This window comes from Gossypium arboreum, chromosome 5 (assembly GCF_025698485.1).
Source record: "Gossypium arboreum isolate Shixiya-1 chromosome 5, ASM2569848v2, whole genome shotgun sequence".
In the NCBI taxonomy this organism is placed as follows: domain Eukaryota; kingdom Viridiplantae; phylum Streptophyta; class Magnoliopsida; order Malvales; family Malvaceae; genus Gossypium; species Gossypium arboreum.
The window spans coordinates 30676942-30692186 of NC_069074.1; the positions used below are offsets into that span (position 1 = coordinate 30676942).

Below are 15245 nucleotides of genomic sequence, written 5' to 3' on the forward strand. Positions count from 1 at the left end.
CCTATCTTCCATTTTTCATCAAAAGAACATGAAACAACAACCAAAAACTAAAATATGCTTCATGAGTTAGGGTAGAATCAAGAAGAACTCATGAACATCAAGATAGAAGCAAAGTACCAAGAACTTACCTTCAATTTTTCCTTCTCCTAGTGACCGAATATTCAAGGGTTTCCTCCCCTATTTGCTCTCTCTCTCAAATTCAGCTATGAAGAACAAAGAATGAACAACAACCTTCCTTTACTTCCTTTTGTTATTCTTATCACTCAACATTTTATGACACATAAATGATATACTAATATTTGTGTCATACTCATGCCATAATTCCAATAAAAATATGTCCATAATGCTTATCATGCCCATCATCCATTAACTATTAAAATGTTAATGCTCATCATTCATTAACTATTAAAATGTTAATGCCCATCATCCATTAACTATTAAAATGCTAAAATGCATACATTATCAACTATCCATCACCTTGGTTGGCCACTACATTAAAAGTGTGGAATTTGACATGCAAATCCTCCTATTTTGCACTCCTATTTATTTGGCCACTACAAATTAGCCTATAGCATTTTCAAACATTTTAACATAGGTCCTATTTCATAATTTCACTCCCTTTTTCTTATGGAACAAAAATTAACTAAAATTGCCGGGTTCTATCTTAAGCTTGGGCCTTCTAGAGGCCCACTAACATAATTAAACCTATGCCAACATTCACGAATTCTCGAAAATTGGGGCGTTACAACTCTACCCCTTAAAGAAATTTCGCCTTGAAATTTACAGATCCAAATAGTTGAGGGTATTGTTGATGCATAGTCTCTTCGATTCCCAAGTAGCTTCTTCCCTCCCATGATTACATACACAGACTTTTACCAACGGAACCGACTTCCTTCTTAGAACTTTAACCTCTCGATCTAAAATTTGTATGGGTTCTTCCTCAAAGGTCAAATCAGTCCTTACTTCAATCTCCTCTATTGGCACAACATGTGAGGGATCCGATCGATATCGTCTTAACATAGACACATGAAAAACGTCATGGATTCTGTCTAACTCTGGTGGTAACTCTAACTGATACGCTACTGGCCCTACCTGCTTAAGAACTCGATAAGGCCCTATAAACCGCAGACTCAATTTGCCTTTCTTGCCTAATCTCAAGATCTTCTTCCAAAGTGAAACATTTAAGAAAACCGCATCCCCAACCACGAACTCTATCTCTTTGCGCTTTAGGTCCGCATACGACTTCTGTCTATCAGATGCCTCTTTTAATCGATCTCTTATCAACTTAACCTTACTTTCAGTACCTACCACCAACTCCGGTCCAAGCACTTGTCGTTCACCCAACTCTATCCAACACGTAGGCGTACGACATCTCCGCCCATAAAGTGCCTCATATGGAGCCATCTGAATACTTGCTTGGTAGCTGTTATTGTATGCAAACTCCGCCAATGGCAAGTAGTCCTCCCAACTCCCACGAAAATCGATGATACAACCCCTTAACATATCCTCCAAAATCTGAATAACCCTCTCCGACTGTCCATCTGTCTGTGGGTGAAAAGCAGTACTAAAATCCAAACGTGTACCCAATGCCTCCTGCAACTTCTTCCAGAACCGAGATGTAAACCTAGGGTCTCGGTCAGAAATAATCGACACTGGCACTCCATGTAGTCGTACTATCTCTGCCACATACAACCTAGCCAACTTTTGCAGGGAGTAATCAGTACGAACTGGTATGAAATGGGCAGATTTTGTTAACCTATCCACCACTACCCACATATAATCTTTCTTGGTGGGTGTCAAAGGTAGCCCATTCACAAAGTCCATAGTGACTCTCTCCCACTTCCACAATGGAATTTTCACCGGTTGCGATAATCCGAAGGAAATTGATGTTCACTTTCACTTGCGGCATGTCGACATTTCCCACGAACTCACATTACTTCTCGTTTAAGCCCAGGCCACAGTACAGTTCTCGCAAGTCGTGATACAATTTATTCCATCCAGGATGCATGGCACAAAGTCCTCCATGAGCTTCCTTCAATATTGACTGTCTCAAGTCAGAGTCCTTCGGAACACAAATTCTTCCTCGGAAGCATAAAACTCCTTCAGTATTCAGTCCAAAATCCTCATTCTCACCCTTCTCAACTTGTTGAAACCGAAGAACCAACGAGTTATCTTTCAACTATTTTTCTTTAATCTGTTCAGTCCAAATAGGCCTCACTTGCAATTCTGCTAACAGACTTCCATCATCAAACAGACTCAAACGTGCAAACAAGGCTCTCAAATCAGAAACAACCCTTCGACTCAACGCGCCACCACCACGTTAGCCTTACATGGGTGGTACTCAATCGAACAGTCGTAACCCTTAAGCAACTCTACCCATCTTCGTTGCCTAAGGTTTAACTCCTTCTGAGTTAACAGATACTTTAGGCTCTTATGGTCCGTGTATATGATATACTTTTCTCCATATAAGTAATGTCTCCAGATTTTCAATGCGAAGATCACTGCTGCTAGCTCTAAGTCGTGCGTAGGGTAGTTCGCTTCATGAGACTTAAGCTGTCGGGAAGCATAAGCGACCACCTTACCCTCTTGCATCAGTATACATCCTAACCCCACATGTGACGCATTACTGTACACAGTGAAGTCCTTCCCAAACTCCGGTTGAATCAACATTAGTGCTTCAGTCAATACCTTTTTCAAATGGTCAAAAGCTTTTTGTCGACTCTCGGTCCAGACAAATGCTACCCTTTCCTTATGATTTAAATCAATGGTGCAAAGAATCGAGAAAATCTTTCTCGAACCTTCGGTAATAGCCTGCCAAACCCAGAAAACTCCAAATTTCCGATACTGATTTTGGTGGCTTCCATCCTAGAACTGCCTCAATTGTTCGAGGATCCACTCTAATTCCTTCAGCAGAAACCACATGACCTAGAAAAGCCACTTCTCGCAACCAAAATTCACACTTACTAAACTTTGCATACGCCTCCTTCTCTCAAAGCACTTGCGGCTGTCGTAGATGCTCCTCATGTTTCTCCTCGGTTTCCGAGTATACCAGAATATCATCGATGAAAACTACCATGAATCGGTCCAAGTAAGGTTGGAACACTCGATTCATCAGATCCATGAAAGCGGCAGGTGCGTTCGTCAACCCAAACGGCATAACCAGAACTCGTAATGACCATATCGAGTCCGAATCTCATCTTATGAATATCCACTTCCTTTACCCTTAATCGATGGTATCCGGATCGAAGGTCAATCTTGGAAAATACCGAAGCTCCTCTAAGTTGGTCAAATAAATCATCAATCCTTGGCAGAGGGTATTTGTTCTTTATCGTCAATTTGTTCAACTGGCGGTAATCGATGCACATGCGCATTGTCCCGTCCTTTTTCTTCACAAATAGTACAGGTATTCCCCATGGAGACATGCTTGGCCTAATGAAGCCCCTATCCAACAACTCTTGAATTTGAGCCTTTAACTCTACTAACTCCTTCGGTGCCATCCTATACGGTGCGATGGACACAGGCGCCGTTCCAGGCAACAAATCTATTCCAAACTCAACTTCTCGGTTCGGAGGCAATCTTGGAAGCTTCTCTGGAAAAACATCTTGGAACTCCTTTACGGTCCTCACCTTATCCACTGTTGGTCCCTCCTCTTCTGACTGACTTAAAAATGCCAAATAGACCTCACAACTTTTTCGAATCCACTTTTCGGCTCTTAATGCCGACACCACATTGGACAAATAATCCCTTCGCTCACCTAGCACCATAACCTCCTCATCCTTTGTGGTCCTTAACACCATTCATTTAGCAGCACAATCCAGAGTCGCTTTATGCTTAACAAGCCCGTCCATTCCCAAAATGAGATCAAACTCTCCGAATGGTAACTCCATCAGATCTCCAGGGAAAATCTTACCTTGAGTTTCTAAGGGTACATCCCTATACAGTTTGTCTACCCTAATCGAGTGACCCAAAGGACTTAGTACAGATACCCCACTCACAATCTCCTTAGAGTGCACACCCAACGACCCAGATATGGCACATGCAACATAAGAGTGAGTAGATCCAACATCCACCAATGCAGTATACGGCATGCTAGAAATAAAAAACGTACCAGTTATGACGTCAGGTGTGTCACCCTCCTCGCGGCGACGAGCAAAGATATACCAAAGTCGGCCGACGAGCCTCGATATTAAGCATTCCGTGCGGTGCCCCACGTCTATGGCCATTGCCACCGTGACCTCGGTCATGACCTCTCGACGGCGACGGTCCACCTCGCGCTATTTGCACGGGTTGCACAGCCCTTTGTTCAACCACTTGAGCCTGAGCTGGCCTCTTAGGACAATCCCTAATCTTATGTTCCTTTGATCCACAACGAAGACAAGCCCTAGAACGTTTCCAACATTCCCCCAGATGCATTCTACCACAATCTCCACAAGCTTGTGGTCTAACAGTATTCACCGGAACCGCTCGAACTGGTTCTTCCATCCTAGCTCTCTTAACATTCCGGTTTGCAGCACCAGTTGGTCCAGCATCTCTCCTGAATCGATTTCGATCCCTGTCACGGTTCCCTCGTTCAACTTGCTTCACCTCTTCGGCTATCTTAGCCTTTTCTATCAGTGCAGCAAAATCGCGCTCTCTTTGCGGAGCTATGAGCACCCTTAGCTCATCCCTGAGGCCATCCTCAAAGTGAACACTTGCGCTTCGTATTCATGAGAGACAATACCATTAGCATACTGGCTCAATCGCGAAACTCGCCTCATATTCAACAATGATCTTACCACCACAGGTCAGTTTAGGAATTCCTTCCTTCAAGATCCACATAGCTAGCTCCAACATACTTCACCTTGAAGGACTGCTTAAACAACTCCCAGGTTACCCTCTCAGCTGGGGTACCCTCTCTCACAGTGATCCACCACTGATACGCCTCATCCCTTAGTAAGGATACTGCTCCTTTTAACTTTTGCTCTACTAAGCAGTCCAAGTCATCCATAATCCGCTCCGTGGCTTCCAGCCAGTACTCAGCCATATTTGGGGCTACCCCAGATACACCCCTAAAAACTTCCGCTCCGTTGGCCCAGAGTCGCTCAGAAATGGACCCCCTATTCATGGGCCTGATATTAGCTCCAGCCACCCTTTCCAAAACTCTTAACATGGCCTGGGACAGAGCGTCATCCCCCACGGCCCGACCATACGGCCCATTCTCATCCACCGGTGGTGGTCGTGCTACTCTAGCGAGTATGTGTTCAGAAGACGAAGATCCGGCTTGAGTACTACCTCGGCCTCGACCATGGCCTCTTCCCCGAGTAGCTCTCGTACTCATATCGATTTATCTGATTACGAATTTTATGCAGTTAGTTTACTGTTTCCACTGTTTATTACAGAATATCTTATGAACAAATAAGATTTCAGGGTTGTTCTCGCGTAACCATAATTTAGCTACTGTCTCAGTTTCCTAGGGCTTAGTTTACCCTACAGTCTCAGTTTCGTAGCCTTTACGCTATATTATCTATAGTACTATCTCTAAGGTTTAGTACTAACTACAAGATGCAGATTCAAGATATAAAATGAATAGTACTTACGACCTTGGTGCCGGGGATTCAGTGTGCCACCTCATCAGTTTTCAGATAAACTCAAAAGATTTAGACTTTTTGAAATCCATTTTCCAAACATTTGTGTTAAAAAAATAAGTTCGGAGATTATCTCCTTTAAACAGAAAATTTTATTTTCAAAAGTCAAGTTTTTCCAAAAATACCCTCTCTTTTTTTTGGCATAAAGTTTTGAAAACCCTTTTTGGACCCGATCCACAGTAGAGTTGTTGCAACCGGTTCGATACCACTAAATGTAGCACCCCAAACCCGCCCGAAGTTATGGCTTGATCCGCATGCCACATCAAAACATAAAAACTTTTCCATTCTAAGTCCGTAAAATCGTACTTGATGTTCAAAAGATTAATTCATTAAAGGTTAAAGTGAATGGAAGTCATGCACCGGTAGGAAACCGGAAAAGAGGTGGTGAGTCCATCGGATTTGCTTAAGTACCAAGCTCCTTGAATCCAATCCTAGACATGCATACCACCATTGCCACACCTTAACGTCATGGATATTTCTAGGAAACCGATTTGATTAAGTCATTTTAGGAAAAGTGATTAATTTTTGAAAATACTTTCATTGCGTAAGCTTTGCTTGTTGTCGTATTATTTTGAAATCAATTGTTGTTTTTAAAATGCGCCCTAAAGCTATCCAATTTCAACAGTTAAAATAAGTAATACCTATCTTAGTAATACATATTAAAACCATCAAAAATAATTAAGCGGCTTTATTACATTTAAAACCCAAAACTTCAAACGTAAATAAAAGGATGTCCATTCACGGAAGAAAATCAAACTTTCGAGCGGGTGGCCACTCAATTCCCTCATAGCTCTAAGCCCACTATGGTTGGGGATTTCTGCGTGGATGAAAATAAAAGGGTGAGTTTGGGAAACTCGATGTGTAAGGAAAACCCATTCAAAGCCCAAGTTAGCTCAAGCCCATTGGGCCTAAGCCCATTCAAGTAACAGTGGTACTAGGCGAGCCCTTTTGATTACAATAAACCGGGCCTTAGCCCTTATTCAGATAATGATGGGCCCATAGGCCCATTTCAAAATACATGCAACATCAAGAAACATATGCAAGCCCATTTGGGAGACTACTCAACCCACCAACCACTACACTCCACCCGTACCAGCCATACACTCCATATGGGGAATAGCTCAACCCACCCAAATTAACACTCCACAGATTGCGCACCTTCTTGCGTCGATTAACAATAAATTGAGGCAAAGCCTCCAAGATGCGTGGACAAGCCACTTCAAGATTTCCTCCGTCAATATCCCAGTCCATGCATCGAGATAATAACAACATGGCATGCAAGAAATAACAACAATCAAACATGCATTTAGGTCAATTTAACCTAGGGGTATTTGGTAATTTATCTCCTAGGGGTAAACGTAAATTTTCCACTTTTAAAGGTATTCCAATAATTTATCTATTTTAGGGTTTTTCATGCATATTCCTACCTTTCATGTACTAACAGAATCACTACCGAAGGTTCTTACCGAATTGGGCCCGTTGGCCCATCATTCCAATTTTGGCCCATTAAGCCCAAAAATATCGAGGGCACAGAAATCATGCACTTTGCAGTCGAAACATTGCAGCTTACCAAAAACATTAATCGATTTACCTCACAGGCATTCGCACACTCGCAAATCTACAAAATACCGATTTTTGGCATTTTGGCTTTTCGGCTTTTGCCGATCTAGACTAAGAAAGAGGGTGTTAGTTACACACCTGTTTGCGACGATATGTTGATGAGATCCACACACGAACCGCCTACAATTGGATTACTAACACGTTAATCTAACTATTCAAATACAAACTACATATTAACCCCTTACAATATTCGGCCAACCACACCTACAGATCATAGTGAGCTTATAAGAAATTAATAAGCAACTTATTAACAAATTTTTGTCAATGTTTACCACATAATCATAATTTCACTGCAAGCTGTCTTCCTGAGTAACAGTTACTAAATCATTTATAACTGGAGCTACGAAACTCCAAATTAAGTGCCGTTAATTTTCCCTAAAAATAGACTCATATATCTTCTATCCATAAAATTTTCAAAATTTTTGGTTTAGCCAATAAATACCAAATTTTTCTCAAAGTTTCCCATGTTTCACTGTTTGACTAATCTGACCACTCTTCATTACGAATCAAATTTCTCATTGTACAGAATTCAAAATATGTTATAGTTTATTTCATTTGAAACTAGACTCATTAAGCTTTAATTACATAATTTATTCAGCTTCTAATTCATCTCCCACAATTTATGGTGATTTTCCAAAGTCACGTTACTGCTACTGTCCCAAGTAGATTTATTACCAAATCACTCTTTCACACCTAACTTGCATGCTTGTTACTTAAACATGTATATCACCAATCAATCATCACATATCTATGATTTTACTTAAGTATAATCTCCATTTCATCATTTTAAAGCACAACATGTTAGCCGATTTTTCCCTTTAGCATCTAAGGCACATGCATGCTCATTTGTTTGGCTCAACTTCACCTATCTTCCATTTTTCATCAAAAGAACATGAAACAACAACCAAAAACTAAAATATGCTTCATGAGTTAGGGTAGAATCAAGAAGAACTCATGAACATCAAGATAGAAGCAAAGTATCAAGAACTTACCTTCAATTTTTCCTCCTCCTAGTGACCGAATATTCAAGGGTTTCCTCCCCTATTTGCTCTTTCTCTCAAATTCAGCTATGAAGAACAAAGAATGAACAACAACCTTCCTTTACTTCCTTTTGTTATTCTTATCACTCAACATTTTATGACACATAAATGATATACTAATATTTGTGCCATACTCATGCCATAATTCCAATAAAAATATGTCTATAATGCTTATCATGCCCATCATCCATTAACTATTAAAATGTTAATGCTCATCATTCATTAACTATTAAAATGCTAATGCCCATTATCCATTAACTATTAAAATGCTAAAATGCATACATTATCAACTATCCATCACCTTGGCTGGCCACTACATTAAAAATGAGGAATTTGACATGCAAATCCTCCTATTTTGCACTCCTATTTATTTGGCCACTACAAATTAGCCTATAGCATTTTCAAATATTTTAACATAGGTCCTATTTCATAATTTCACTCACTTTTTCTTATGGAACAAAAATTAACTAAAATTGTCGGATTCTATCTTAAGCTTGGGCCTTCTAGAGGCCCACTAACATAATTAAACCTATTCCAATATTCACAGAATTCCCGAAAATTGGGGCGTTACAGAGCATTACGGAACATATTATACAATTAAACATACATTTCATATACATTTTCAAATTTCATGTAATCATCATTCAACATCATTCATATTGTCCTTAATACGAGCTTACAAGGCCTAAACATACATTCGGGGTGGCTCGACACTAAATCGATTACTCAAAATTTTTTTGAAAAACTTAGAAAATTCTACAAAATACAGGGGACACACGCCCGTGTGGCTCGGCCATGTATTTCGCATGGCCAAAGACATGCCCGTGTCACAGACTATGTAGACATTCGAAATGGGATCACATGGCCGTGTCCCAGCCCGTTTCTGACCCCGAGTAACTCTCTGACTTGGGTTACATGGCCAACCACACGCCCATGTGACCAGCTCGTGTGCTCTTCGAAACGACCTGTGTCTCTTCTCGTATGGACAAAAATAAGCTATTTACCAAGCCATTTTGCTCACTTGATTTGCATTCACCTATACCAAACCAAATGGCACAAAACATGGCATAAATAGGCATTCAAACCAACCTCAATCAGGCCTAATTCATGCTAATTCCATACTATCAATCACAAGATGCAAAAATATCATAATAAGCCATTCCATTCGTGCTAAATTTTACATTCACAATTCACCTAATGGTCACTTTCAATTATATAACAATTTACCTAAAATTTCAAGCATACCAAATCTCTAAATTTCAATCATAAGGTACTCAAATTACCAATTCATAATACACATCACATAGTCATTACCAACCACGTGACAAAAGGGCATTTGTACATATATACAAACATTATCAAAAATACCAAAATAAGCTAACTCACATTGTTATACACATTACAAACCATTCATCCATTACAAGCCAACTCAAATGGCTAAAACCATTACCAAACTATATACCAAAATGACCAAAGCTCCTATACATGCCATATATCCCAAAAACATAGATTCAAAAGTACCAAAGTGATAACTTAATAGTGTGATAAGGTCTCCGACGATTCCCGAATCCGATCTAGCTTTGATTTCACTATAAAATATGGAAAAATAAAAATGTAAGCTATAAAACTTAGTAAGCTCGAATGAAATAATAAGCAAAGCTCAACATTCAATTACCATTCAATAATATGAACATAACATAGTACAAAACATTTAATCACAATGTTAACATATACTTAAACATATAATTAACCATGAACTCACCACTTCTATAGATTCAATGCTTATATAATTTCCGTACATAACTGTACTGATACATATCTATTTCTCACCATTTCATATCTTCAATATACCCATTGAATTATTCGAAATAATATCGGATGCCCAGGAATCTCGCACCCTAAGTGCTACATACATAGCTGAAGCTATCACAATCTCATATCACATATAATGCTCACTCTCGAACTATCAATGAGTCTGCTCACACAAGCTGACAATCATGACAAAGCTACACGGTGCTGCTCACACATGCTGACGAGATTCCGCAACACATGTCGGATAACTCAGCCACCGGTGGGATGTACGGACCAGCACCCAATCACATAAACCCTAATGACATGTCATTCTTATACTAATCTATTCCTAAAGTTCAACCGGGATTTCTCGTCGCCGAATCATCGTTGAACATTTTCGCAATGTCGTATACACAATATATTCAATATTAAAGCATTTAAAACACAATTATAGTAATGCTTATTAACATACGAACTTACCTCGATTGCAAGAACGATTAAATAAGCCGATTAGTCTGATACTATGTTTTTCCCCGAATCTAAATCCGAATTTAGCTTTTCTTGATCTAAATGTAATGAAAATTAACTTATTTAATTATCATTCTACTCAATTTAGTCCAAAATACACATTAAGGCAACTTTACACTTTTGCCCCTAATATTTCAACATTTTTACAATTTAGTCCTTATCTCATAAAAATACAAATTCATGCAATTTGGTCTTTACCCATACTAGCCGAATTTCTATTATTACTATAGCAACCTATATTTTTCATTTATTTCACAATTTAACCATAAAATTTCAACATTTCACAATTAAATCCCTAAATGGCAATTTTGTCAAAAATCACTTTACAAATGTTGTTTATCTAACAAACATACCTTTTCTATCCTCAAACATCAAAATACACATATACTCATCAATGGAAAAACCCTAAACCTTTAACAATTTTGCAAATTAGTTCCTAGGCTAGCTAGATTAAATTACGACGACTTTGAAAACATAGAAATCATTAAAAATAGGACTTAAAACGTACCATGCATGTAGCAAAATGAAAAACCGAAGCTCTCCTCTTCAACAATGGCTATTTAAGTTGTGGAAAGATGAAATGAGAAAGATGATAGCCATTTTCTTTTCTTTTTCTTTACTAGACATTTAATTAATTATCAATTTACTAAATTAACCTTTAAAACTTATTAATATTTCAACAAAACCTATCTCATAAATGTCCACTAATACATAAATGGTCTAATTATCACTTAAGGACCTTTACTTTAAAGTTCTATATCTATTAGACACTTTTAGCTATTAGAACACTACTTTTGCACTTTACGCGATTTAGTTCTTTTTATCAAATTAAGCACTCAACCGGTAAAATTTCTTAACGAAATTTTCACACAATCATACTATCATGCTATAGACCTTAATTTAATAATAAAATAAATATTTTAACCTCATATTTGTAGTCCCGAAATTACTTTTCCAATTTGACTAAAAACGGGCTGTTACACCTGAAGCCTTTTAGAAAAAGGCTTGGGATAGAGAATTGGAAATGAAAAGCTGGTGAACCTTTGGAATGACATATGAATACCAAAACCTGGAAACGACATAATAGAAAATTAGAACATTGATAAAAGATTTACTATAGTAGCAGATCTGATAAACAATAAAATATTTATATGGAAAGAGGATGTAATTAGTGATTTACTCAAGGAAGATGAAGTTGAAAGTGTTCTAGGCACCTCGCTAGTAAATCCTATACAAAAGGATGAAGTAGTGCGGATAGGAGACAACTCCGGAGTGTACACAGTGAAGGGGGTACAGATGGAAGGGGCAAAGCTCTCAAAGACACAACAATACAACTCAAACAAATGATACAAGCCTTTATTTTACAAAGATATGGCAACTCAAAAAACCCAGCAAAATTAAAATTAACCTATGGAGAATTACAAACAACTATCTACCACTATTAGTAAATCTAGTGCGTAGAAGATTAAAGGTTGAAGCACTCTATCTAGTCTGCAATGAGGCAGACGAAATAGTTGCACATCTTTTTAGGGACTGTAAATTCACAAGGCAAGTACTTGACAAAATTGGTTTAACACCCTCCAATAACGACATGCAACAAGATTGGAAACAATGGTTAGTGCAAGTTTTCAATAACAACAGTTCAGAGCAGTGCACGAAGTTGGCTATTACCCTCTGGGCTATATGGTACAATCAAAATGAAGTCTACCACGAAGGCATCAGGGAAACAATACACTAGGTGGTGGGTTTTATTATAGCATATAGAACAGAAAGCAATCAACTAGAAACATTATTAGAAAACAATACCATTACAGAAGCACTGGGTGCCCCCAAAAGAAGGTCAGGTTAAAGTAAACTTTGACGCTTCCTATTTAAATCAGTTGAAAAAAGCAGTAGCATGCATTATTATTAGAAATGAAGTAGGTTTGGTCATAGGCTCGTGTGTTTACCCGTAGGATAATGTTGGCGACCCGACCACTGCTGAAGCCATCGCTTGTTTGTGGGCGGTGAACTTTGCGGAAGACCTGGGATTTAGAGAAGTTAGTATCGAAGGAGACGCCTTAACGGTGATTAAAAATTCAGATTGGAGGAAAATGACAGATTGATTATTGGCAACATCGTAAATGAAATAGAACACAAAACTCTAAGGTTTAATCACTTATCTTTTAGGCATATCTCCCGAGAAGCGAACGGTGTGGCGCACGGACTGGCAGTTTGGGGGCGACGCTTCGACTCGCCCCGATACTAGGTGGAAGAGATCCCCCTGATTTAAATTACCTCCTAAATATCGACAGACGAGGTGGGTAAGGTTCTTAGGTAGAAAGATTTTGCGAATTAAGATGGGCGGAAGGGAAGGAAACAAGGACTCCGACGACGCTCAGTGTATGGAAGGGTGGAAAACTAAAGTGTATAAGTGAATCACAACCTAAAATAAAATAATTCTAAATTCAAAAAGTCTTGTAGGCCACTTCTTGATTCCACGATAAATTTACGTTTCAGCAAGTATTTTAATATTTTAGATATGTGCTATTCTTACATATAAAATAATCAAGAAAATATTAAAATTAATAGCATTCATAATCAAAATTAATTAAAATAAATCAGAAAACATGTGAATTAAGCACGTTATCTCCTACCTTTCTTCGTTTCTTCCCTATTTTCCCAACTCTTTATTCACTCACCTCATATGTGCCATAAAATTGGGACCAAACATCGATAATATTCATGTAGGTTTAAATTATTTAATTGGAGTTATTCTTAACAGATCACCGATTCAAATATGAAAGTATAAAAATATCTTTCCTTTAAATTATAATCAATAGTATTATGATGCAGTTTTATCTTTTCACACTTTTTATAAATATGTTTTCTAAATAAATCTAATATATAAATATATATTGACTTAGCCTTTCGAAGAAAGTTCATGAGAACATTACAAAGAGTAGCAACCATAAATACACATGCATGTAGAATTGTCCATGACTCTTACCATTCATGAAATTTCAAATATTTTCTATTCATAGATGATAAATATAATTAAAATTATTTCTGTATATATTATATACTTTTGAGTTAAATTCAACAAAAACACTATTTTTAATTATTAAGTAATAATTAGCTAAATTAATTCAATTTATTAAAAGATTTAACTAAAATATGACTTAAATGAGTTGGGTCTATCATATTAGATGGATAGTCCACTATCGATTGATTTTTAATGAAATCAACCTTATTAAAAATCAAGCTGAAAATATAATTTTATTAGAACAAATAAAAGGTAGATAAGAAACAAGTTTAAAGAAAAAAAGGAAAAATATTGGACATAGCATAAACAAATATTATTAACTTAGTTGAAAGTTAAATTAGATCCATTTAGTTTTTCTTTTAAAATATTACTTAAACGTTCTACAGCAGCAGGGGAGAGATGATTAACATAATCACCTACTTTCCCACTTCTGAAAAACAACTTATTACTAGGTATTATAGATCTTGGTATCTTCCCAGTTTTGTTGGCCTCCAAATCTTTCAAATTGTTGAAACTACAAAAATCAACAATTTGGTTAACCACACCTGTTTTCTCTTCTTCCATGGAGAAGGCAAATCCTAAGAATTCAGCCAATCTCTTTGTTTGAGCCACTGAATCTTCCTTCAACTCTTCATATCTCATAAACAATACATTTGATGGCTTCTCCACGCTCATGTTCCAGTACCCTAAAGCATGGTCCCAAAAGGGTCCATATGGTTCTTCACCTCTACAAAACATCTCAAGATAGTCCTCCACTGACCAATCATCTATAAATCTAAAAAAGTGCCTAAGTGAGACAATAATGTCAAATGGATTACGAGTTATATAAACAATCCGACAATTTGAACGTTTGATGGAATCGGCTAGCATTGAATACGGAAGATGGGTAGAAAACAACCTTGGGGATGAAATTTTAGAAAGATCAGGATTAGGATTTTCCTTGTAAAGGTCAGCATCAAAAAATGGAATCAGTTGATGAGGATTTGCAGAATTCAAAGGGGTATTTGAGAGCGTATAAGAATGGCGGTTGACAATTGTAAACACCAAAGCTTTGAGCCAAGTGGTGCCAGCTTTGGGCTTAGAGACAACAATGATATCTTCATCAAGAGCTTGGAAATATTTCTGAAATGAGATTATGGATGAAGTGGGAACATGTCGAGAAGGGATCCAAAAGCCTTGGAATTGGGTTAAACCTAGCGCATATGCATAAGATGGTGCAGCAGAAGGTGAGATATCTGGGGTGGATGATCCCAGGCTACTTTTCTTGCTCTCCATAATATTGTGATTCCAATGATTTAGAACAATCAGTATATATAAAAATATTCTTGCTCAAAAATCACAGGTGCTGGAATAATGGGTTTATATATATATATATATATATATATTTATTAGTTTGATTACGTCTTCCAATGGTTAAATAACTGAAAAAAACAACATTTTTGAAGATAAGTTTATTAGCATTTGGGTTTTTGTGGAAGTTTTGGTGGATGATACCACGTTCGTGGTAGGCGCAATTAAGTCATTGGCTTTGGATCACTACAAATTTGATTATTTTATAACACTAGAATCATCATAATAGATTAATGACTACGTCTGAGGATTTAATTTTCTTTTTAA

At 37.7% G+C, this 15245-nt stretch overlaps 1 protein-coding gene and 1 long non-coding RNA gene across 2 annotated transcripts; both read right to left on the reverse strand.

The window, feature by feature from the left end:
- Positions 1 to 9505: 9505 nt before the first annotated feature.
- Positions 9506 to 13110, reverse strand: LOC108452256 (uncharacterized). The gene is made up of 3 exons (XR_001866364.2): positions 12553 to 13110; positions 11529 to 11672; positions 9506 to 9873 (listed from the first exon to the last, which is right to left on the reverse strand). It is a non-coding gene; the product is annotated as an uncharacterized LOC108452256 (long non-coding RNA).
- Positions 13111 to 13949: 839 nt separating this feature from the next.
- On the reverse strand, positions 13950 to 14903 carry LOC108451465 (cytosolic sulfotransferase 15-like). Its single transcript, XM_017749152.1, has one exon. The coding sequence runs from the start codon at positions 14901 to 14903 to the stop codon at positions 13950 to 13952; it is 954 nt and encodes a 317-aa protein (XP_017604641.1).
- Between the last annotated feature and the right edge of the window lie 342 nt (positions 14904 to 15245).